Source organism: Dendrobium catenatum, unplaced genomic scaffold (genome assembly GCF_001605985.2).
Source record: "Dendrobium catenatum unplaced genomic scaffold, ASM160598v2 fragScaff_scaffold_908, whole genome shotgun sequence".
Lineage (NCBI taxonomy): Eukaryota > Viridiplantae > Streptophyta > Magnoliopsida > Asparagales > Orchidaceae > Dendrobium > Dendrobium catenatum.
In genome coordinates this window covers 1,037,456-1,061,434 of record NW_021319370.1, presented here as the reverse complement: position 1 = coordinate 1,061,434, position 23,979 = coordinate 1,037,456, and the positions used below count along the sequence as shown (strand labels likewise).

Below are 23,979 nucleotides of genomic sequence, written 5' to 3'. Positions count from 1 at the left end.
GACATGGCTTGAGAAATTCTATCAAATTTTACAAGAATTTTGGCAGAATTTTAATATATCACAGTACTCCAAAAATATAAAAAAAATTGAAATTTATTTTTGAATCAAATGGATTTTACTTGTTGCAAGATTATAAAATAATAATAATATTGTCGATTGATATAGTGTCGCCAAGAACTGATCTCTTAGGAAAGTGATCCACTTATGGGCCAGCTCAGTATGATGAGAGGACTAAAAAAAGCTTTCTTTAAGGTAGATTGATTTTACTTAACTTGATTTCTGTCGATGCTTAATATAAATTTATTTAGATCCATGTTTGAAATTTCTGGGTGAAAGTCTCTATTGTGAATCACCCATTTTGATCACGGAAAAGCACTGATTATGGAGGTTGCTTAAGCTTTGTTCTTTGCTCTTGTTTTAGGGCTTGGTTCTGAATTTAGTTATATTGGAAGTGGTTTTGGAATAAAGATAAACTCGATTGAGATCCTATTATCCTGTGATTCTGAGCAAATAAATGGTCTTGGTTAGCCGACATCAGAGGCATCATACCATAATATTTAGGGAGCGTCATTAATAATTTTGATTTTAAAAGCTTCTTAAAATCTCTCTCCATAGCTGTACATACCGATAAAAAACACAAATATATCAAGGAATTAAAAAAAGTAATAAGTTTTCGCTGACTTTAAAACAATAACCAAGTTTTCTTATTTTTATTTTAATCAAAACTTTAACCGTAAAAAATTCTTTCTTCAGTATTTGTTATTCCTATTTCCAAAAAAAAATTCTAACAAAATTTATTTCTCTGCTTTTAAATTCAAAGAGCCCAAGCACGAGCCTTTACCCTTCAAGCAAACAAAAGGAGATTTAATTATGCATATTTTATATTCTTACTCAGTGCATTCAATAGCTGATCATACATATGCTAAGAGGCGTATTGGCGAAGGAAAATGTTTTAATAAAATCCAGCAGTGCCAAATGTTTTCCCTTTCCCTAATTAACCAATGATTATGACCATCTTAATTGCAAAACTTAGCTAAAACAATGACAGATTGTTATTCTCTTGTTCCTATTTCCATTCTCAAAGTGTTAGTCCTATTTCCTAAAAAAATTCCAACAAAATTTTTTTGGAAAGCATGGATTCACGCCATATTTATTGGCAAGCACATGCCCCCTCAGCAACCCTTAGATAAACTTTTCAATTGCATTGGCACACTTCTTAAAGTGATACATTTGAATCAAGCTAGAGCTTATTTGTGGTCGAACTTGTTGGTTGAAGGTAATTCTAAATAAGTAAATATTTTGATTTCTTTCGAATACAATGTGAACATTTTCTTTCTTTAATCATTGATTATAAATTTATGGCATTATTATGGAAACTCATCCTTATGGCTAAATTGTTAGCAACTTATTGCATTTGAGGTATAAGATAACTAAAGTGTTATGTGACAAAATAAGAATATTTCTAAGCTATTCTTTTCTTTATATTTCTCAATCAGGTCGACCTCCCCTTTTAAAATTATATTTCAACTATTTTTTGCAGGTTTATTACTCAAGGTGTTGATGGCCTATTATGTAGTTTTAATTAAAGTATTGTTATTTTCATGCTATCTTGCAACTTTTTTAAGCTAACAAGATGCGAGTTGGCTAGTAAGTTGATTAGCAAAATAAGCAGGACGCATTATCTTTCTCATTCCATCAAATTTCAATGAGGATCAACATCGTGTTTGAGTAGCTCATTGTTGTTCCTTTTTATTATGTACAAGCTAGGAAGCTTGAACACTTCAAAATACCTTTCGTGCGTATGTTGGGCATGTGTCAGGCACAAAACACATCTCCAATACTTATCCAACACACTCCAATGTGCTCAAATTATGTTAGAAGCATTTTATTAAAAAAATAGATTTTGGCATAGGTTAGACATGGCCATATAGGACACAGTCGCAAGGACATGCATGTGAAGGATTTGTCCGGGACATATCAATACATGTGCAAAATATGTGACAATCGACAATAAATATATGCTAATATTTGAGTATTATTAACAATGACAATTGTTACATGTGATAATGCATTTCATTTTTTATTATTAGTATTTATTTTTCTTTTTTTATTATTAATCCTATTTTTTGAATTTTATGTATATGGTGCTATACTTCGCCTGGTGATATATTTACCAAAAAATAACTATAAATTAAATATTTTGTATAAATAATTTATAAAATATAGTACTGTATTCGTGGCATGGCTTGTCTTCCTTTTATAGTGACGTTCTATTGGCATGGTTGTGTTGTGTCTTGGTCGTGTCATAATGTCCGTGCTTTATAGTGTATAAGTCTTTGGCAATAATGACGATGAATCCTAGTTCATTTTTGTTGGCCGGAGAGAGATTTTGAGCATTTAGTCATCAAAGTTCAACAATTAATTAGCTTCTTCACAACAAAAACTTGAAAGACATCACAATATTTTGATGAGGAGTCGATATTTTGATGAGTCGATCTGTTCAACATATTTGGTTCAACCATGATGAACAAGAATTTTAATAATGCTTATTGCATCGTTATTATTATAAAGTAGCTTCATTGGCTCTTCAACTGATATGAACAATTCACTTAGAAGTCATTAATCATATTCCGTCAAATATTCCAATGGGTTAGTTTCATCAGTACTTAGGCAGCCATAGATTGCTTTGACTACACAACATAACTAATATTTTCCACACTAATGTGCGGTATCCTTAAACTTACTATCCATGATTGAACTTGTCCAATTAGCATAAGTGAAAACCACAAGCTTCCTACATGAGTTTCTTTTGAAAAAGAATCATGTAGGGCTACTTAAATTTTTATCTATCTTATAATTTTGAAGACAACTTCCATATTATTTTTCATTAGGGCTACTTAGAAATTGACTGACCACACTTGCTGGAAATCCAATATAAAGTTTAGAGTGAGAGAGATAAATGTGTTTGCCAATAAGTCTTTGATAACGACCCTTCTCAATTATAGCTATGTCATCTTTGGTTTCAACATAATATTCAAATCCATGAGAATGTCTGCTAGTTTACTCCCCAACATTCATTTTTCTTTTTAAAGGGTAAAACACATATTTACTTTGTGAGATCAAGACACCTTTATGAGATTGAGCCACCGTTCCCAAAAAATATTTTAGGTTTTTAAATCTTTAATATAGAATTTATTTGGACAGAAGTCTCTTTAGTCTTCTCATTTCTTCTACAAACTCTTCACTCCTAATCATTTTGATCAGCATATGCAATTAGATCAAGAGATCATCATTAAGGAAGTCATTTTTTACTTATAATTAGAAAACTGACTAAATCCAAGTTGGCCGCAAGATGTAAGAGTACTTGTATTATGTTAGAAAAAAGTCTTTTAGTAGTCATTCTCATAATTTTGAGGAGATAATTTCTCGAGCACAGCTCTGCATTACTAATTATCTCTCTTATTTCAAGTCATTAAATGCATTTTACATTAGGATTGAGTTTGTTGATAAACAATAAGTTACAATCAAGATTTGGTGCTAATAAGATTGAATTGAGAGTTATTTTTTTTAAAGATAATAATAGACCGCATTCCATCATTTTTAGAAGTCAACCATTAAAATTTTACCAATAAGTCCCATATTGTATAATTTATAATTTTTTTAAAATTAAGATATCTCTTGTAATTTGAGCTGAGGCACAACAACAACATCAAGCCTTTATCCCACTACATGGGGTCGGCTAAATGAATCTTTTTTCTCCATAGTCCTGTTAAGGGTCAAAGTCTCATTTATATCTAATAAAGAAATGTCATTTTTAATATTTTATAACCAAGTTGATGAGGACATCAGCTAGATATTTCGACATGTGTACCATCGACGAAATTGTAGATCGACGACTGCGATTCGGATCCTTTACTTTTGTTGTATTTTATATTTTGTTTATTTTGTATTTCAATTTTCCGATGTTACCCCTATGGGAAGTGAGTCTATTTGTAGCCCCAAGTGCATTTGAATCTTTCTTCTTTTCTTTATTATTGATGCCTATATATAGAGGTCTTTTGCTTTGTATTAGATGATGAATGATTAAATAAAAATTTCATATTTGCCTTCTTCTTGTGTGTACACTAGAGAGAAGAGAGAACCCTAGGTGAGGGTGATCGCAATACCCGTCATTCATTAGAAGAGTCCGTGACTTGCGGCTTATTTTCTTCTTCCCCTTCTCTCCCCACTGGCCGACCACCATTCACCTCTCCAAGCCGCTGACCGTACCCCCCATTGCCCCAACCGCCGACCATCTCCCCACCATCCTCCCACCCATCGGCCTTTAGCCCTTCCCCATCCATAATCGCCGGCCATACCCTCACAACCGCTGGCCAAACCTTTTTCCCCTAGCTCCACTGCCGGCCACACCCTCCTTTCCCTTTTAATGATGAGTTCAATCATCATTATTACTTACCTAAATTAGCCTAAGTAATTTGGGAAATAAATTACCTCAATTTGAAATTCAAATAATTTCCTAAATTAACAAAAGCTAAATTAGGAAAGTTTTAAATCTAAGTCCAATTTGATTTTAAATTGGATTTGATTTAATTATCATTTTCCTAAATTTGATAACTCATTTAAAAAGCTTTTAATTCTCCTCCCAAAACCCACCTCCCTCTCTCTAGATGCCCCCCCCGCCAACCTTCCTTGGTTCTCTTCTTTAATCCCTAAATCCTATTTGAATTTGAACTCAATTTCAAATTCAATTCTCTCTAAAATCACTTAAACCTGAAATTAATTTCAGATTTATTGGGATTCCCCCAATCCAAACCCAAACCTAACACAACCCACAAACCTCCCCTCTCATTGGCCGACCCCTCATCTCCCCTTGTTTCTCTTGGATATCCTAATTCTTTCATGAGTTTTAGAGCAAAGAAGAGAAGACAAACTTCCTCCTCCCATCTACCAATAGTGCATGGCCGATCCCGACGTTGATCACGGATTCGTCTATGATGATCAAGGAAGAACGAATCTTCTTCAATCTCTTTTCTTTGACTTAAACTTGGAGATTGACGATACCGTGGACAACCACGTGGAACACATTCTCTTCACATTAGTTCCTTCCATCGAAGAACAACATTTGACCGGACATTGGCGAGTCATCGGCCGTCCATATACTTCCCCTCCTCCGGCTACCTCTCCGGCGAACAATACCGTAGGCATCACTTGTCTCTTAGTGGCTTCTCTAGGGATGCTTGTATTCTTCCTCTGTTAAAGCATTACTTTCATGAGAAAGAGTGAGGGAACTCAAGATGAACATTTCTAATTGTTAAGCCGTTGATTTTTGTTATTCTTTGACATTAGTTTTACGTATTTACTTTGTTGCTATTTGCAAGTATCCTGTTAATCTCGTTCGTAATCGCTTGCTATTACATAACTTCTAACGGAAATTTCTAAGAATCTAACTTGGTGAAACATAAGTTTACAATTAGCAATATTATTGTTCAAATTATTATTAATCTCCAAAAGCAATTCTTTTTTACTTATATGTTTCACAGCACAAGTCTTTTTAGGTCTATCTCTACCTTTCTTAACATAAGCCAAATCTAATACATACTTTCCTAATAGGGTTATTGGAAGGAGAAATAATTACGTGCATAGTTCAGACGAGAGAACCATTCAGATTTACTGAGGATTTCTAAATACTCAGCAAATGAGCAAATACTCATTAAATACTCAACAAATGAGCAAATACTCACAAAATTCCTGAGTATACTCAGCAAATACTTAGTAAATACTCACATCTGAGTATTTGCAAATACTCACCAAATACTCAGCAAATACTAACGGTTCTCCCGTGCGGACTTTGCACGTAATAATTTCTCCATCGAAAGGCCTCCGTTTTATATTACCAAACCATCTAAGGCGACTCTCTCTAATCTTATTTTCCACTGGAGCTACTCCAACCTTTTCACTTATATGCTCTTTTCATATCCTATCTATAAGCGTAAAGCCACTCATCCACCTGAGCATCCTCATCTCTGTAACACTTGACTTAATATTATGTTTCTCTTTTAATGGCCAACATTTTGCACCATAAAACATTGTAGGTCTCAACACCATTTTATAGAATTTTCCCTTGAGTTTGAGGGAGACTTCTCTATCACACAACAAGCTCGATATTCCTTAACTTCAACCATCCAACTTGAATTATACTAATAATATCCCCATCTATTTCACCATTACTCTGAACTATAGACCCAAGATATTTAAAACGTATACTCTTATTAATAACTTGATCATCCAAAATCACAATCGCCCACTAGATCTATTAATATTAAAATTATACTCTATATATTCAGTTTTAGATCAATTCAAACGAAAACATTTAGAATGTAAGGTTGACCTCCGTAATTCAATTTTACCTTCAACTCCCTCTCTAGTCTTATCAACAAGAAGAATATCATCAACAAAAAGCATATATCAGGGTACAACCTCTTGCAAATGTCTAGCGAGAACATCCAATACTAAAGCAAAAAGATATGAGCTTAAGGCTGATCCTTGATGTAATCCAACTGAAATAGGAAAATACTTTGTCAAACCACATTTTGTTTGAACAGAAATAACAGCTTCTACAGACATATCCTTAATGACTTGAATATAAGCATTATTGTCCATTTTCTTTTCTAGAATTCTCCATAGCACTTCTCTTGGAACTTTATCATATGCTTTCTCTAAATCAGTAAATATCATATGTAGATCTTCCTTATTCTCCCTATACTTCTCCATTGAACTTTGATAGGAAATATTTCTAAGTATTTCCTATTCACTTCTACAGCAAATCTCAATGCAAACTGCTGTTCACAGCAGAAAAAACAACAAAATAGTGGAAAAACAGGTGAAAACTGAGAGAAAAATGGAGAAACGACTTGTATTTTACTAGTTGATGCAAGGAAAATAGTAAAGATACAAGGATCCTCTATTCGAGAGGAGGATCGCACTCTCCAAATCTCTAGAATTCGTTCTAGAGCCCAAACACCAAAAAGAAAACCAAAGAACTCTCACAAAAAAATCACATAACCCTAACCCTAGACTTTTCTCCCTACTTAATGAATACAATTCAAAATAGATACAAAAGGACCTAATTGCCCTTGCTTCTCCTCTTTTTAGCTCCAAGATTGTATTTGAATCTCAAGTGGACCCCACCTTTTCCCCCCTCATTGAGCCTGTCGGCCCCCTCCTGCTGTAAACGATCCGGACCGGCCTAGGGGGCTGGGCCGGCTGGACCGGTCCATGGAGGACCGGTCTAACATTATCGCCCTCCCAAAGAACCACCTTGTCCTCAAGGTGGAAGTCAGGAAACTGTCGCTTCATCCGCTTGTATGGCTCCCACGTGGCCTCGTAATCAGGGAGATTCTTCCATTTGATCAGGACTTATGTAGCTCCATCTGCTTTCTAACGAACCTCCAATATCATTTCCAATATCATTTCCATTTCATCTGTTAATGTCCCTGGTAACTCAGAACTGGTAGCATAATCTCCAATGGCTCTCCTTAGCTGTGATACATGGAAAACATGATGGATAGTCGCTGTCGGTGGTAGCTTCAGACGATATGCCACAGCTCCAATTTTTTCCAGTACTTCATAAGGACCGAAGTACCTTGGCGCAAGCTTCTCATTCCTCCGGTTGGCGACCATTTTCTGTCGATATGGACGGAGTTTCAAAAATACCTTCTCGCCCACCTCAAACTGAATATCCTTCCGATGCCCATCAGCTCGTTTCTTCATAATCTGTTGTGCCCTCAACAGGTGTCTTTTTAACTCTTCCAGTGTTTTATCCCTCTCCTCCAAATACTCATCTACTAAAGAAACGGATGTGCTGCTACTCCCAAAATGGATCAAGTGGGGTGGATCCCTTCCGTACAACACCTTAAATGGGGGCATCTGAGAGACTGAATGAAAGGAGGTGTTGTACCAGTACTCGGCCCATGATAGTCATTTAGCCCATAGCTTGGGTGTCTCTGATGCGAAGCATCTCAGATAAGTTTCCAAGCTCCAGTTGACTACTTCTGTTTGACCATCTATCTGTGGGTGGTAAGCCGTACTCCTTTTCAGTATCATCCTCTGCAGTCTGAACAATTCTTTTCAGAAATGGTTGAGGAACCAATGTTTTAAAAGGCGAAATCGGGAATCGAGGCGAGGCGTAAGCCTCGAGGCGGATTGAGGCGTAATCCTCAAAATGATTCTGCATCAGCACTGCTCCTAGTCCGTATCCCGATGCATCTGTCTCTACTATAAAGGCCTGAGTAAAATCCGGTAAAGTTAAGACCGGAACTGTGGTCATAGCTTTCTTCAACTTCTCGAATGCTGTCGTAGCTGCCTCCCCCCATAAGAACCCATCTTTCTTCAACTGCTCAGTGAGTGGCCAAGCTATAGTGCTGTATCCCTTCACAAATCTTCTGTAGTACCCTGTAAGCCCTAGGAATCCCCTCAGCTCCTTTAGATTTTTGGGCAGTGGCCACTTAAGCATGGCCTCAATCTTGGACTGATCTGCTGCTACCCCTTCCTTGGATACCACATGCCCCAAGTATTCCACACTAGCTTGTGCGAAGCAGCACTTCTTCAAGTTAGCCCTCAACTGGTGCTCTTGGAGAACCTTTAACACATTCTTTAAGTGTCCCCAATGCTCTTTCTCTGTTCTGTTATATACTAAGATGTCATCGAAGAATACCAACACAAATGGCCTGTGATACTGTTTGAAGATCTTATTCATGAGTGCCTGGAACGTGGCTGGGGCATTGGTGAGGCCAAAGGGCATCACTAGGAACTCATAGTGGCCCTCATGAGTTCTAAAGGCGGTCTTGGGCACATCTTCTTTCTTCATTCGTATCTGGTGATATCCTGATTTCAAGTCGATCTTGCTGAAAATCACTGTTCCACTCAACTCATCCAGAAGCTCATCAATCACTGGTATGTGAAACTTATTAGGTACAGTTTCCTTCTTGAGTGCGCGGTAGTCTACATAGAAATGCCAGCTATCATCCTTTTTCTTCACTAATAGAACAGGACTAGAGAACGGGCTAGTGCTGGGCCTGATAATCCCTGCTTCCAGCATTTCTCTGATCAACTTTTCTATTTCATCCTTTTGAAACTGAGGGTAACGGTAAGGTCGTACGCTAACAGGTGATACTCCCTCTCTTAACGTGATGGCATGGGTGGTGGCAACCCTAGAGGTGGTTGAAAAACCTCCTCGAACTCCTGGATCAAAGGCTGCACGGAGAGGGGTATGTCTCCCCCTTCCTCCACACTCACTCCCTATGATCTGTGTAATTCCACCAAATAGCCTTCCCCCTCCTCCTGAGTTGTCTTGATTAGGGATTTAAGAGAAACCCCTGCCTTGGTCAGCCCCGCATCACCTTGAATCACCCTCTTCCTTCCTCCCTTCACCAACTCCATTCGCAGAGTGCCCCAATTGACCTTGGTTTCCCCTAATGTCTGCAACAACTTCATCCCTAGGATGACATCCGTACTCCCCAATTCTAGAGGAAGGAAGTATTCCTTCACTTGTATGCCCTGGATCTTCAGCACCACCCCTACAGACTCCTCTTCCCATTTCTACCTTCCCCGTGCCCATCATCACCCCATAGCCACCAGTATCTACTAACTTCATCCCCAGCAGCTCCACAATCTGGGTGGAAATGAAATTGTGGGTTGCCCCACTATCAATCAACACCACGACTCCCCGGTCAGCTCTCTCTCCCTTTACCTTCATAGTGTGACTCGGAGTGAATCCCACTACGGAGTTGAGAGAGACTTCTGCCACATCCAGATGCATCTTTTCCTCCACCTAAAAATCGCTTCCCCCTTCCTCTTCGTATTTCTTGTCTTCACAAACGAGGAGAACTTGAAGAGTTCAATTCTTGCACTTATGCCATGGCATGCATTTTTCATCACATCGGAAGCACAACCCTTTTTTTCTCTTCTCTTGCATTTCCTTCTCAGTGAGCCTCTTGAACTGCCCCCCATTTCCTCCTCCTGTTGCTTTTTCCTTCAGAGCTTCTTTCATCCCTCCTGTAAGTGCCTCTTGGACGCTCCCTTGGGGGCTAGGTGGGTAGTCGTCCACCTGTAAGTGCCTCCTGATCTACTACTACTCCTATCTCCCTTCTCCAAATTCTTTTGATTTTCGACCAACTGTGCAAGCTTCATGGCCTCCCCCAGGTCCCTGGGCACAGGACTTTCACCGCTGCTCGAACCTCGGCCTTTAAATCCTTCTAAAATTCCCCTCCAGCACCGTATTGGACAAGCGCTCTTCCCTGCTGGCCAGATTCTCAAACCTCTCTCGGTAGTCCGCCACAGACCCCTCTTGCACTAGGGCAAAGAACTGCTCGTAGAAGTCTCTTCCTCGATCGGTTTGGAAACGCTCTAACAAACTGTCATTGAATTCTTCCCAGCTCCGGATAGGCCTCCTGTGATCTCTCCATTGGTACCAAGAGAGTGCCTTCCCTTCCGGACACAAGCCTGCTGCCGATAGTTCTCCTCCTCTGTCAAACCGTTAACAGCAAAGTACCTCTCCACCTTGTAGATCCACCCATAGGCATCCTCCCCTTCAAAAATGGGCATTTTTAATTTTCTTACCTTCATATCCCCGCCATTCCCCCTTAATCCTCCATAGTTTCCCCTCTCCCATGTGCCTGGGCCCCCCCATGTCTCCCGATCTTCCCTTGCTCTACCCTGTCCCAATTCCCCTTCAAAATCCCCTCTCCGATCTTCAAAAACAGCTTCCCGACGCCCATGATAACCCCCCCCCCCCCCCCCCCCCCCCCCCCACCCCCCCCCCCCCCCCCGATGCTCCCAACCAACACCTCTTGGTTCCACGCATCCATAGCCTTGCCTTTCCCCATATCTTCATCCTCTCTCCTCGCTCTGGAAAGGCTCCAAATGAGGCCTTCCCCTACTTCCTTCCACGATTTTCACCTCCTCTTCCTCCCGATGGATTTCAGTGTTGATGTTCTTCGCTGCTGGCCCTTTTGCATCAGACGTCGCCGATTGGGTTTGAAACTCCATCATCTTTTTCATCATATCCTGTCGATCGGCAAAAGGAAACTTACAACTGAATTTAGAATCTAACGGTTAAACTAGAGATGATAATTAAAATGAATGGAGATGCATTCTCTTAGTTGATCCTTCTCTTGATAGCAATGCTCCTCCTTGCTTACTCCTTGGTGGAACCCTTTTTCCTTGCTTTTAGTTCTGATTAGAGAGAGAAGAAGATGATAGAGAGAGAGTCAAACTTGGGAAAGTGAGGGAGTCTGACCACATTATAGAAACAGGGAGCTCTTGGGAGGAAATAAGAGGCTTTATTGCTCTACTTAAAATGAATACGAGGGAGAATGATAGGAAGTACTTATAAACCGCGAGTATTTCCCATCAATCTTCTAAAAAAACAACGATAATTCTCCACAAAAATCCATACAAAATCACAAAACAGTAGATAATTTGTATTACTTGATGAAAGCGAAACAGAAAATAGCAAGATACACTTGATCCTCTATTCGAGAGGAGGATCGATCTCTCCCAAATCTTTAGACGCAGCTAGAGCCCAAAGGAAACCTAAAATCTAAGAGATCTCAAATTTCAGCCAAATACAAGATGCCCTAACCCTAGGAAAACAAAGTATTTAATGCATACAAATCAAAAGGAAATCCCTAAACAGTCCCTACTTTCAAATTTCCCTCTTAATTCCCCCAAAAATCCTTCTTATTGGGCTCCCTGGGCGGTTTCGGATCGCGCGGCTCTTCCTGGAGGCGGAAGAGTTCTGCCTCAAGTCACGTAAGCTGGTCCCGTCGGACCGGCTAGACCGGTCCATTGGACCGGGTCTGACAATACTCCCCTCCCAAAGATCCATCTTGTCTGCAAGGTGGAAAGACGACATCCTCCATTCCTTCTTCATCACAAACGGTAAGCACCTGAAGAGTTCGATCATTGCACCTGTGCCCCAGCGTATACCTCTCGTCACATCTGAAAGAAAGCCCCTTCTCCCTCTTCTCCTGTAATTCTGTTTCTGTGAGCTTCTTGAATTTGTCCCCAGGTTTTTCTCCTGCAGTCTTTTCCTTCGAAGTCCCTCGAAGAGTATCCGGTGATGGCTCCTTGGATTTCAATAAGGTGGTGATCATCCTGTACGAGCCTCCTGAGCTGTCGTCTCCCATTTCTCCCTCCAGGTGCCTCTGATCTTCTACCAATTGAACTAGCTCCATAGCCTCTCCCAAGTCACGATGCCTCATTACTCTAACTGCTGCTCGGATCTCTGGTGTCAATTCCTTCATGAAGTTTCCTTCTAGCACTGTCTCAGAAAGGCGGTTTAATCGACTAGCAAGGTTCTCGAATATCTCTCGGTACTCCGTCACTAAACCCTCTGTGTCAAGGCGAAGAACTGTTCGTAGAAGTCTCCTCCCTTGCTCGTTCGGAAACGTTATATCAAAAAATCCTTGAACTCTCTCCAACTCTGTATGGGTCGTCGCATGTCCCTCCACTGATACCAAGACAAAGTCTTCCCTTCTAAACACAGCCCCCCCCCCCCCCCCCCCCCCCCCCCCCACATCAATCTCTCCTCCTCTGTCAGCCCATTGACGACGAAATATCTTTCTACCTTGTAAATCCACCCATGTGCATCATCCCCCTCAAAGATTGGCATATTTAGTTTCCTCACCCTCGGGTCACACCCGTTTCCCCTAAATCCTCCATAACCTCCCATTCCTCGAAGCGGAGGTGCCGCTCCCCAATTATCACGATCTTCCCTCCGTCGATCATACCCAAACCATTCATTAAAATCCCTTCTTCTTCTTTCAAAATCAGCACCCCGGTGATCGAAATCCTCCCCTCGCCTTACAAATTCAGCACCCCTTCTTGCGTAGCCGATGCTCATATCCTCCCTAGAAAGTGGTTCTAGAGGAGGCATTCCGTCTTCTCCCTCTAGGATCTCTACTTCTGGCTTTTCCCTTCCCTTAGACGTGTTAGGGTTCCGATCTCTTCCATGGCCGCCGGTAGTTTCCTTTGCTTCTGATGTCATTGGTTTGGTTTTGACTTCAAGTAATTTCTTCAACATGTCTTCCACCTCGGCGAACTTTTCCTCCATCTTTTCATTGACGGATGCAATCTGACTTTGAAAATAAGTTATATTTTCTTCAAAATCTGCTTTGAGTTGCCCAAGTTCTTTCTCCAAAACTTTCACTTTCCTTTCGGCCATTGGTTTCCCTTCGATCGACGTGCTATGATACCAATTTGATAGGAATTACTTGTAGACCACGAGTATTTCCTATCAATCTTCTAAAAAAACAACGAGAATTCTTCACAAAAATCCGCACAAAATCACAAAAACAATAGATAATTTGTATTACTTGATGAAAACGAAACGGAAAATAGCAAGATACACTTGATCCTCTATTCTAGAGGAGGATCGATCGCTCCCAAATCTCTAGACGCAGCTAGAGCCCAAAGGAAGCCTAAAATCTAAGAGATCTCAAATTTTAGCCAAATTCAAGATGCCATAACCCTAGGAAAACAAAGTAATTAATGCATACAAATCAAAAGGAAATTCCTAAACAGTCCCTACATTCAAATTTTCCTCTGAATTCCCCAAAAAATCCTTCCTATTGGGCTCTCTGGGCGGTTTTAGATCGCGCGGCTCTTCCTGGAGGCAGAAGAGTTCCGCCTCAAGTCACGTAAGCCGGTTCCGTCGGACTGGCTAGACCGTTCCATTGGATTGGGTCTAACAGAGAACTTACCTGAAAGATCACATCACGGAATTCAAAATCCAGTTAATGCATGCTTAAAATATCAAAAATCTAGATAAAGACTAAAAGTAAGTTAGTTCGTCTGTTCCCTTATATCCACTCTCCTAACGAAGAGAGAGAGAAAAAAGGTTGTGGCATATGTGGATAACATTATATGCTTGCCTCTTTTTTATGTAGCCTTTTATGTTCCCTTTGATGTAGCCTTCTGTGCTCACATTTAGTCCATGCAAGATATCCTAGCCTTGGAGCCTCATGGATTAGTCGTGGCTTTAAATTTCAGTCAATTTCAGTCAAAGACTGTTCATAAGTGTGATTTTATTTGTTTCAATCTGGTTGTCCTTCAACAAAGATGCTGCCATGTTGGCATCATAGTGCATGAAGGCGCAAACCTTGAATTTGTTCTTTTGTTTGTCAGCTTGCTTTGTTATATACTTTTTGGATGTTCTAGATTTAACAAAAAAATGTACTCTTAAAGAGTAATGATTTCCTTAACAAAATGCAGAAAGTAATGCTTATGTTGTAAACCTTTCAATCTTTTTTTCTCGAGTTTTTTAACAGTCCAGTTGATTTTACAACCTAGTTTATTTTCATCAGTCATAATTTGTTTGTCACTGTATTGGGCATGCAGAAAGTTTATTTGCGACTGCTTCTTTTATTAATTTTTGCCATATAGACATATACATATAAAGGGAGCATAGGGTAGTGGAGTACTATGTTGGTGAGATGATAGAAAATACATAAGAATGATAAGGGCATAGCAGAACTATGGAGGCTGATAGAACTATGGGTCTTCTGTATATTATGATGTGATTATGAAGCATAGGGGTAATGCTAATGATGGTATTAATGTTCAAATTCTTAGCTGAACCACAGCACATTTACTATTTCCATTTCTTGGTGATAGTTACTTTTCCTGATTTTGCACTCCACTACTTCATTTGTTGCATTAACCGTTTCAGTTGAAGTTAACTTTGAAGCCATAAATTCAAGTACTTGTGATGTCGAATCCATATTGTTTGTTATCTTTTTCGCTAGTAGTCCTAGTACGTTTTTGTGCCTGAATGTGCATAATTTTTAGCAGTCTTTACATGAATTATCTTTTGGTTACTTTCCTATCAGTCTCTCTCTCCTCTAAGCACTGATTTGTACCTAAATGCCAGCTTAAAAATTGAAGTAAGGTTTCTGATGAGTAGCTTATGTTAGATCCTTATGTTTCATGCTGAATCTTGAACATTTATGAATCTTTTTTAGTTTGCCTAGTGCCTGTTTGTTTTTTTTTTTAAATAAAAAATACTTGGATTTTGTTTTTTACCTTTTTTTTTTTTAAATTTTAAAACAAATCCAAGTTGTTTTAATAATGCTTAAAACAAGTCTTAGGTTTTTTCCATGCGTTTTCATTATTTTTAAAATGAGAATCACTCCAGCCACAACCAACTGCCTAGGCGCTTTTGGACAGTGCCTTTGTTGTTGTCATCAGCTGCCATCATTGCCAACCCTCACTGTTGGCCACCATCATTGCCACCACCAATCACCGCCGCTTCTACCATCATCTGTAACCACTACCATTACCGATTTATGTGATTTAAAAAAAAAATAAAAAGATTTTAATATTTAAGATATCAAATATATTTTATTTCATATCAATTATGAAAATATAAATAGAATAAAACAAAATAAAAAATAAAAAGTGATCCCAAACAACCCTTAAATGTGGTTTGATCTCAGATTTGCCTTCCTTGCAACTGGTAATGTTTTAGATGTGTCTGAATTTACACAAAAAAATGTTAGATTTCTCAAACGCTTTACTACTTTCAAATGAATAATTTAATCGAAATTCATCCCAAAATTCATGAGATGCTTGTAAAGTGGAGGTTTAGAATGAATGGGTTGAAGCTCACTAATGCTTGTATATATTACGGCATTCAACACATTTTTTGTGCTAACTCTTGACTTGCTTATGTTATTAACATTACATTATTTATATCCTTTTGTAATGTATAGAATGTAACTAACAATTTCTGTTCTTACATAGTTGTTTTTGTATCTTGATTACTGTAGGTAGGAGGTACAGCTCATAGGGGTGCTGGTAGAAGAGGTGGTGGGCCAATGAGAGGTAGAGGTGGAAATCGAGGCCGCATAGGTCAGCGCCATTCTGGAAGGGATGGTGGAGGACCTCCCCCGTTGCGTGGCAGTGGGCATGGGCGTATGAGCAGGGGTCGTGGAAGGAGACCCCAACATTTTCCACCTGATTCACAGCAGAGACAAACTGCGTTCGCAACCACTTTAGAACCATCAGTATCTGCAGCAGCACATGCACAAGGACGCCCATTGTTTACACCAAAAGTTCCACAAAAATCACTTATTCCAGCTGCTTGGTGTGATATATGTAGGGTGGACTGCAACAGCTTGGAAATTTTGGAGCAGCACAGGAATGGAAAGCGGCATAAGAGAACGGTGCAGAGAGTTCAAGAGATACAAGCCCAACAGAAGGTAATATCTGCTGAATTGCAATTCAATACTGCTTTTAAACCTGATATGTTCCTGCAAGGTGAAGATGAACATAAACTTAGCAATAATGGCCAGGGTTCAACATACGCAACAAATAGAGTCATTCCATCATCTGATGGTCGAACTGAAGCTGGCAAAGGCCTTGAGAAAGATATTGCTTCATCAGCACAAGAGCCGGTGGTGGAAGGATCAATCAAAGTATTTGTTGCATCAGAAAATAATCTGCAAGAAATGGATATTGAGCAGTGTCAGATGCCCGAGGGACAAGCAGAGCCTGTAACTGATGCGTCACAAGATGAAACCTTGCCCATGGATGGGTTAAGTAAGAAGCGCAGGATGGCTGGTTATGATAGGAATGAAAGGTGGCGTGGTTCCAAGCAGAAGATGATGAGGACAAGCCGTGGTGGGAAACACTTCAAGAGCTTTGATCGAACACATAACCGTGAACGACCCAAAGATCGCCCCAGAGACCGGCCTAGGGTTTGTACTGTATGCAATGTAATGTGTGATACAATGGCAGTGTTTGAGTGCCATCTCTCCGGAAAGAAGCATATTTCTCGTATCAAACGTTTTGACGGCCATGGTTCTGTTTATGGTCCCATCAGCGTCTACATTCCTCCCAATCAACCAACAGCCTATTCAAGTAAAGGACCAGAGCCATTGTTCTATGGGCTCCAGAATCTTGAAACACTGCAACAGGAAGCTGCGCTAAGACATGAAATACCGCAGCAGGGAGCCGATGCCATCGATTCTCAGCAGATGGAAACCCTTGCAGTTGAGCAACACTGTCAAGTTGGGGGTTTTGAAGAAGAAGCTGAAGGTGCAGCTCCTGAGTCTGAGGTTAAGCAAAGCTTAGGACATCCAGATGCAATGGAAGATGAACAAGTGGTTGCAATGCCTGATCTTGATGGACAAAACTCCCTTAAAGAACCAGATGCGGGAGGGACTAATAATTCAGCATCAGATGATAGTGATTTTATGGATAGCACTGTTCTTCCCATTGTGCCAGATGCCACTTTCCCAGAATATGAAGCTTCAAATGAGGCTGAGATTGCTGGGCCTGGTGTTGATGTCAAATCGGAAGAGGCTCTTCCTAATAGTGAATGACTGCCACGAAGAAGGGTTTCATCAGGTAACTGAAGGTAGGTCTTTCTATTAAAGTTTATGTGATTTACATAACCGTGAATGTTTTTTTAGCAGAGACTTTGATAGTGACTTGTTCAGCGTATGCTTCCCTTTAGAATTTACTTTCAACTGCGAGCCTCTTTGGATACCGAGGTTATAATGTTTTCTACTGCATCCTCCTACATGGAGTACTGTTTTAAATATTCACATGATTCTATTTTATAATATTTTCAAGATTTTCCATCGTTTTGCTTTCAAACTGTCTGCTTCCACAGTTAATGTGGTTGATAAATTTGCACCTTGAAGAATGTTAAGTAAAACCAGAGAGCGAATAGACTTCATTTGGCTATTGATCTTTTCGTAACAGATGCTACAGTGCTCATATATATAAGTAAAGTAAAGAGACAAGTAGTTAGGATCAAATGATGTAGGTTGCTGGAGCAGAGAATGAACGGTCATGATCATCATCACGATCGGGAATGTCAGCTAGCTTAGCGTAGTGGTCTGCAACAGAGAGTGGAGCTGGACATGTTAGTTAACACCGCCACTCAAGATAACAATTATTCCTTAATTGTTAGCTTGCTTCGTAGTAGAGTAAATCTAGGGATAGATAAAGTTTTAGTAAAAATGTCTGCCGGATGATCCTGTGAAGTAATATGATGGACAATAATTTTATGATCTTTGATGCAATTTCTGATGAAGTGATAATCAACTTATATATGCTTTGTCCGAGCATGAAACACAGGGTTATTGGCCAAGGCAATGGCCGATGTGCTATCACAATATACTGGAGTGGGCTCAAGTAGGTGGATTTGAAAATCAGCAAGTAGTCGGCGAAGCAGCATGACGTCGGTGGCGACAGCAGCGGTGCGCGATACTCCGCTTCTGTGGAGGAGCGAGCAACGGTGGGTTGCTTCTTAACCGACCATGAGAGAAGATTTGTGCCAAGGAAAATGCATAAGCCAGTGATTGATCAACAATTAGTGGTGTCGGCGGCCCAGTTGGAGTCTGAGTAGGCCTGAAGCTGTAGAGGGGAGGATTGAATGGGTAATACATAATGGAGTGTACCTTGTAGATAGCGTAGTACTCGTTTCAGTAGCTGGTAATGAAGTAGCTAAGGTTTGTGCATATGTTGGCATAGATGATTGACGGCGAAGGCGATGTCCGGTCGGATGTTAGTAATGTACTGGAGAGAGCCAACTAGCTTACGGTAAATGTCTGGCTAAGGAATTAGTTCAGAAGCGGCAGTAGGCATTATGAGCTTTAGATGGCAGTGGGGTTTGTACAGGTTTGCACATGAGCAAACCTGCATTGTTGAGCACTGTCGTGATATAGTGGGCTTGGGACAGAGAGATGCATGTATTGGTTTTGGTAATGTTAAATACCAAGGAACTGGGTGACTTGTCCAAGATTTCAGAGCGTGAAGCTAGTGTGCAGAAATTTCAATAGTTTGTCCATTTCATGCGGAGCATTCCCGGTAAGGAGCACATAATCTACATAAACAAGTACAGAAAAACAGTGCCTTTGTGAAATAATAAAAGTGAGGGATCTGATTGGCTTGTCTGGAAGCCAAACTGGATGAGTTGAGTAGAAAAGGTGGAGTACCACTGACGAGGTGACTGTTTTAAACCATAGATTGTCTTATGCAATCGACAAACATGATGAGGATATTGAGGATCTTGGAAGCCCGGAGGTTGCTTCATGTAGACGACTTCATCAAGAGTACCGTGTAGGTATGCATTTGAAACATCGAGATGATAAGTAGGCCAATTAAATGTCGTGGTTGTAATGAGTAGAAGGCGTATGGTGGGGAATTTTTCAACATGACTGAATGTGTCCGTATAGTCAATTATGTATTCTTGTTTGAAACCTTACTCTACATGGCGTGCTTCGAGCTACCGAGCCATCTGCTTGTAGCTTGGTTTTGTAGAACCACTTATAGTCGAAAGTGTTGTGGGTAGGTTCAGGCGGAACCAAGGACCATGTTCCTTGTTGTAAAGCTTGAAATTCTACAGACATGGCCGAACGTCACTCAAGATACCGGTTGACTTCGGAAAAGGAAGTAGGAGACAGGAAATTTTGTATGGGAAGGGTCAAGAATTGGTTTGGGTTTAAGGTGACCGGTTTGAAGCCGGGTCAGCATAGGATGTCTAGGTGGAGGTGGGGGAGGAGTTGGACGAGAGTTGAGTGGAGATGGAGAGTTGGGAAGTGAAGTGGTTGGTGTAGTTGAAGGGATATGAGTGATATTGAGAGGTTGAGGAGTGGTCGGGGGGCTTGAAGTTACTGGAGAACTGGGGGTTGGCGTAAAGGTTGTTGGTGGAGTTTGCAAGGTAGCAGGAATGAGGGTGAGTGGGGAGGTCAGAGGAATGGGTGATGGACTTGGTGTGAATTTTGTATGGTGAAAGGGGAAGATTGTTTCAATGAATTTGACGTGCCGTGAGAGGTGAATACGGCCTGAAGTTTGGTCCAAACATTTGTAACCTTTTGATTGTGGAGAATATCCCATAAAGACACAAGGAAGAGATCATGGCTCGAGTTTGTGACTGTGAATTGGTGGTATCCAAGGGTAACATAAGAAGCCGAAAGTGCGGAGGTGAGTGTAATCTGGGGGCTGATTATATAGGCGTTGAAAGGGGGAGATATTAAAGGTGGTTTTGGAAGGTAGGTGATTAATGAGGTAAGTGGCTGTAAGGAGTGCATCGACCCAAAAATGAGCAGATAAATGAGCTTGAAATAGGAGAGAGCGTGTAGTTTCTAATAGGCATCGATGTTTTCTTTCGGCAATGCCGGTTTGTTGTGGGGTGTAGGGACACACGAAGCGATGTAAAATGTCAAAGTCTGATAGACATTGAGTAAATTTATTGTTAACAAATTCACCGCCACGATCAGATTGTAATTGTTTAATAGATGTTTGAAATTGAGTTTCTACAAGTCTTTTAAATGTTAGAAATGTTGATAAAACGTTGGATTTGAATTTGAGGAAACACCCACGAGAAACGTGAAAATCATCGACAATAAGAAGATAATATCTATAGCATTGATTTGAAGCTATTGTGCAAGGACCCCATACATCCATATGTAAAATATCAAAACATTTTGTAGACTTAAGAGAGGATAAAGTAAATGGTAATCGGTGACTTTTGGCACGAGCACAAGCGTCACAGTGAGAAGTAGACACGTTGAAGCTGAAATTAAGAACAAAAGACAGGAGTTGTTGAACACCATGAGCGGGATGCCCGAGACGGTTATATGCCACATAGAGGTGGTAGTGCAGACACTGAGAAGAGCTGATTTTGAGGGGACCGAACGGTGGTTAGCGGTGGAGACGGGAAGCTTAATGGGATAGAGACTGCGAGAACTGGGACCCCGAAGTAGAGTTATGTGAGTCTTGGAATCCTTAAGAGTAAAACCATTGTGATCAAATACAAGATAACATGAATTATCTGCAAGTAAACGATGGACAGATTGAAGATTATGAGTGAGGTGAGGAACATGTAGAATTTTAGGTAGGTGAAGCTTACAGGACAGGGTCGGTAGTATTCCTTGTCCGGAGTGGGCAATGGGAAGATGAGTACCGTTGCCAACCTGTACCTGAGAGGAACTAGAGTAGGGTTGAATTGTCTGCATATTAGATGTATCGGACGTGAGGTGTGTTGATGCGCCTGAGTCAAGGAAACATTCATCTGTGAAGGGTTCTTCTTCTTGAGCCATAAGAGCTTATGAGGTTGGTTGGTATGTTAAGTTGGTACGATGCCAACATAAAGCAACTGAATGACCCAGTTTTGTACATATTTGGCAAACTATGGCCGAGGACGAACGACAACCTCCACGCGTGTTGAAATATGGGGCATGTCTGCCTCTCTGAAGAGTATTGCAGCCATGAGAGGAGCCCCGATTGCGACCTCTAAATGATGCGAGTGCAAAGGCTGAGTTATACTGGGCAGGAGTCAATTGCTTCGGAGGTTGCTCGGCAACAAGGTTTACTTATTCGCTGCATAGTAGAGTGTAAAAGTCGTCTAAGCTCACTGGATGAAGTTTGGTGCGGATTGCAGTTTTGAAGGCATTGTAGGCAGAGGGCAATCCATTAAGTGTGTACATGATAATGTCTTTCGATCGAACAAGCCAATTCATTTGGGACCCTGCGTCGAGCGCTCTTGCGCCGAAGATGAACGGGAATCAATATTAGATCCAACGACATTGATGGCATCAACTCGGTGTTTGATCTCTGATAGGCACTGTACCATAGATTTATCTTTCATTTGAAGTTGGTGAAGTTCGTTCTTCAGCCGAAGGATACAAGATCTGTTTGTCGCCTAGAGCTGACGTTCTAGAGTAAACCAAATGTCGGTAGATGATTCAAGGTTGAGCACATAAGGTAATAGAGATGGAGAAATGGTGGAGAAGATGGCTACCATGAGATTTTGATCCACCATTTGCCAAGTAAGATAAGCAGGATTAATCTCCATAGACGAATCAGGACGATGAAGGAGTTTTGGTGGTTTTTCGTAACAGCTTTTACAGTGCTCATATATATATAAGTAAAGTAAAGAGACGAGTAGTTAGGATCAAATGATGCAGGTTGCTGGAGCAGAGAATGAACGGTCATGATCATCATCACGATCGGGAATGTCAGCTGGCTTAGCATAGTGGTCTAACACCTCTCTACCCATGCTTAATCTTGCAAGGCTCTCCAGATTCTCTTTTAATGCTTTTCTGCTTTTCTAAGAGTTCTTTGGAACTTCGTTTTACTTTGTATTCGATGATAACATTGTAAGTTTTCCTGTAGACTGATTATCAAGTTTTTCTACTGCGACTGCAGCCGCTTATTATGGCCATTCTTTCTATCAAAGCTCTAGATATTCTTATCACAGTGAACTTTGAATACTTGACTTTAGATATTATTATCCAAAATAAAATAAAATTTCTGTTTTACTATTGCTTTTGTAATGTCTTCAAGAATTTTTTGTACTAACAAATTTTATTTTTATTACATTATTTTTCTCACAATAATTTTATAATCATATTTATAAAAAGTTATCGTTATCCCAAAAAAAGAATTATAAAGTTTCATTCGAGATAATTTTTTAACTAATTTGATTTTCAGACTATAAATATAATTTTTATTTGATAATTATTTTTTACTGCTTTTAAAAAACGTTTATGCTAAGAAATTGTTTTTCACAAAAAATTATTATAAAAATCACTTTTAAAAAAATCCTAAACAAACCCAAGTGTCCAACCTTGGAACCGATAAAATTATTTTATGCGGATACGAATGTTGTTTGGAGACGAATCAGAATGTGTCATATCATTTTTTTTACTATGTGTCGTGGGTGTGTACTGGGTGATGTAATGCATTCTGATTCTCTTCTGAACGGTTCAGTGTATGAATAGAATAATTTCTTTTTGGAATGGGAGCCAAACACTTAGGGCGTCTCTAGTACTTGGTTTCCTCCATTTGAACGACAAAAAAATTGCTAATTGGTGGAGGGTGAATAGTGAGACGTTAATATTGGCGTTGCACTCAACTGGATTTGCTGAAGAAACGCGTGAAAGAGGAGAGACCGTTATCTTCGCAGAAGTGGGTAAAATGGAGTTCGATTGGAGATGAATTACGACATTTTTTAGTTTCACGACATTTTAGAATGAAAAATGAGATTTTCGGTTGAAGATGCCTTTAGGATAGGAGTGCCATAGTGACAAAAAAAGGATAAGGTGTCTGATTTTTTAGAAGATGTTGAACGAATAAAATCACTTTTTTTCTAATTTTTTAGAACTGTCGTGTATATCTCTTCAACTTTGGAACTGAATGAACTGATGGTTTCAAAAATCAGCGGGCGGTCAGCACCGGCCAGGGCGGTCCACACGGTTGTGCTGATCTGATCCGTGAAGCAATTTCCAAACAATTACCTGTGGGTCGGTGTGCGCGTCGGCAGGCCTAGTTTGACCTGCTAAGTCTTATCGTGTTACGACACGGTGCTTACACAATCAAAGACATGAAGGTTTGGTCAATGAACCTCGAATTGTTTGTTCCAACAACAGGTCAAACAAACTGCAACGGTCATGGCACAATCGTAATTAGCTGAACTTTATTGCGTCATGCTCGCCCAAAAAACATTGGCCCCGATTGTTTTGACCTAATTCAGAGTTAAAATGTGATTTGACACATAATTTTTATATTTTTTATATCTAATTTTTTTAATATTTATTTAGATAGGACTTTAATTTTTAAAGTATATAGAAAATCTTTAATATTAATTTGTTTAAATAAAATATAATTTTAATGTATATATATATATTGCAACCACAGAGTTATATAAATAAATTTAAATTGTAAAATAGATTTTTTTTTTTGTTATGTAGTATATTTCCCATTTAAATAATATAAAATCAAATTATTTTAATTGATACATAAAACATATATATAAAAACAAAAAATTAATGTTACATATAATTCATAAAATAATTGTTATATAAAGTTAGACAAAAAAAATTACTAAATAATACAAAATTTTCAAATATTCTAATTTTTTTTTTTCAAAATGAGATCTCATCCCCTCCTCCCACCAAAAAA

General features: G+C 39.7%; 1 protein-coding gene across 1 annotated transcript in view; it reads left to right on the top strand.

Moving 5' to 3' along the window:
• The window catches only part of LOC110112653, a 32,707-nt gene extending 15,057 nt beyond the window's left edge, over positions 1–17,650 (top strand). Inside the window, exons 2-3 of the mRNA XM_020844953.2 lie at positions 15,831–16,262; positions 16,356–17,650. Of these exons, the coding sequence (XP_020700612.1) occupies positions 15,831–16,262; positions 16,356–17,387 (1,464 nt within the window). The 3' untranslated portion in view covers positions 17,388–17,650. The remainder of the gene's footprint in view (positions 1–15,830; positions 16,263–16,355) is intronic.
• Positions 17,651–23,979: the final 6,329 nt, after the last annotated feature.